Source organism: Carassius auratus, unplaced genomic scaffold (genome assembly GCF_003368295.1).
Source record: "Carassius auratus strain Wakin unplaced genomic scaffold, ASM336829v1 scaf_tig00012455, whole genome shotgun sequence".
Classification (NCBI taxonomy): domain Eukaryota; kingdom Metazoa; phylum Chordata; class Actinopteri; order Cypriniformes; family Cyprinidae; genus Carassius; species Carassius auratus.
The window spans coordinates 9,352-11,482 of NW_020524291.1; the positions used below are offsets into that span (position 1 = coordinate 9,352).

The following is a 2,131-nucleotide window of genomic DNA, read 5'->3' on the forward strand; positions in this document are numbered from 1 at the left end:
CTTTTGTGTTTGGAACGGCATGGGCGTAAATGCATCTAATTTCCTTCTTGTATAATGCACACAGTGTGGCTGTGCGTGTTTTTTTTTAAGCCACTCTAGTGAAAGAGGAAGTGAAAGCAAAAGATGACTTGTGAAGGTCAGAAGCACGTGTGATGACGGCAGATACTGCCGGACTTTCTTTTCGTGTGGGTGAATACAATAAAAAAAATCCCTCGTCAAATTCCACGCATAAAGGGATAGCCCCCTCACAGAAGAGTCTCTATAAAGGCTGATAGTTTGGACAATGAGCCACACAGCAGCAATCCAGCTTGAGTGCTTCACCTCAAACAGACCTTCTGTACATCCAGCCAGTCTAATATAACAGAACGGCCAGAATGACCGCCTCTCGCTTCATCGTTTTCTCCGCAGTGGTCGTGCTTCTGTGCGCAGTTAGCCTCAGTGAAGGTAAGATGGAGGAGAAAGATAAATTAACATATTGAAAAAGATTAAATTATAATCTGTGCAACATACAGTCTAATTGTATACTATTTTAACAAAAACTTGGTTGTGTATTCTTTAATCTAGGTTTACGTATTGGACCACAAAGATGTTGTTTCTCCTTTTCGGACCGTCCCATGCCAGTCAAAAGAGTGGCTGAATACAGCATGACGAGCCAGCAGTGCCCCAACGAAGCCGTTCTGTAAGTGTAACAACAATATACTCTGTTTTTGTGTATGTGGGATAAAAAGCACAATAGTATTATTATTCGCATTATTAAACTGAGCATATTTTTAAGTATTTTTAAACCTACAAGAGCAAGTTACTTTGTGTTTGATGGTATTGATTTTCTCTGAATGCAGGTTCAAGACTGTGAAGGGTCATTACGTGTGTGCCAGACCCACTGACTCATGGGTAAAGGGGCACATCAAGATCATTGACAGCAGGAACATTGGAAGACAGGGGACCTTGTGATCAGACCGACCTGCGTCCGTCAACTTCTGAACCATTGTTGAGGCACTGGACAAGTGTGGAATCTGCGCAAAACTGAAAAGAAAAAGAAAGAAAAAACCTGACAAATGCATTGTCACTTACTAATCAGCATACTGAAGCTATGGGGTTAAAAAAAATCCAGAATGTATGATGTTTGAATTGTTTCGTTTTTTAACTCGTCTGTCATTTATCTTACTATTGCATTTCTAAGGATAGTGTTTTGTACTGAAAAATAGAGTATTGCAGATAGCCTAAAGTATAAACTACTTTAAAGAAGAACATGAAATATTTTTGTAATGTGTCATTAGAGACAACATATTATGATCAAGATCTGTTTATGTAGGTTTGTGCTAATGTATACCTCCTCACAATAAAGACTTTCTGAGTCTCTATTTGGCTTTTCATGCTTGTTCATTTGTACAAAGGTTATCCTGTGTTATCTTTTGCCATGATTCACACTGTTCACACTTACAGAGATCGTACAGTTTCGAGATTTCTGTACATTTGAAAACATTCGTATTTGCATGCAAGAGCCTGTTAACATGCAACCTGCTGAACCTTTGTCCGTGGAAATGTTGCCACATATATCCGCTTTGGCATCCTACAGGTGGTGTAAGATATTTTTTCATTTATTCATGACGTATTGACACAAATTTCAACTTATTTTCAATGGTCACTTTGTCGTGTCCACTGTACTAGAAAGACTTTAGCTGTTGCAGCGCAGTCAAGGTGTTACTCACCTATCAAAGAAATAAAGCAACCTCGAAGTCCGATAGCAGGCCATCTGCTCCTTGAGTTCTCTCCACACTGTAAAAAAAAACTGTAATTTTACGGAATTTTACTGTTTTATTTTACAGTTTTTTCCACGTAATTTTGAAATACAGTTTAAAATTGTAAAATTACAGAAAGAGACTGTAAATTTACATATCTTATGTAAAATCACATGAAAAACATGTCAATGTGCATAACGTCCCAAAAATATTTTTGAAGATTTATTTCACATAATGCGCTATATTTATATGTAGTATGTGCAGTATGTGTGTGTGTGTGTACGTGTGTGTGTGGCATTAATAATATAATGCCATATTTTTTAATAGATTAAAAATATAAATAACAACTGTACAAAAGTTAACGTTCATTATTATTATTATTATTATTATTA

At 36.7% G+C, this 2,131-nt stretch overlaps 1 protein-coding gene across 1 annotated transcript; it reads left to right on the forward strand.

The window, feature by feature from the left end:
* Positions 1 to 239: 239 nt before the first annotated feature.
* Positions 240 to 1,361, forward strand: LOC113073606 (C-C motif chemokine 2-like). Its single transcript, XM_026246418.1, has 3 exons — positions 240 to 444; positions 565 to 679; positions 840 to 1,361. Exons 1-3 carry the CDS (start codon positions 375 to 377, stop codon positions 949 to 951), a joined length of 297 nt encoding a protein of 98 aa, XP_026102203.1. The 5' UTR covers positions 240 to 374; the 3' UTR covers positions 952 to 1,361.
* The last annotated feature ends 770 nt before the right edge of the window (positions 1,362 to 2,131 follow it).

Bases quoted from the DNA above. Each gene is read 5' to 3' on its own strand.
- LOC113073606 (XM_026246418.1), top strand. From the start codon at position 375: ATGACCGCCTCTCGCTTCATCGTTTTCTCCGCAGTGGTCGTGCTTCTG. The intron at 445-564 runs GTAAGATGGAGG...TCTTTAATCTAG, and splicing joins CGCAGTTAGCCTCAGTGAAG to GTTTACGTATTGGACCACAA. The intron at 680-839 runs GTAAGTGTAACA...CTCTGAATGCAG, and splicing joins TGCCCCAACGAAGCCGTTCT to GTTCAAGACTGTGAAGGGTC.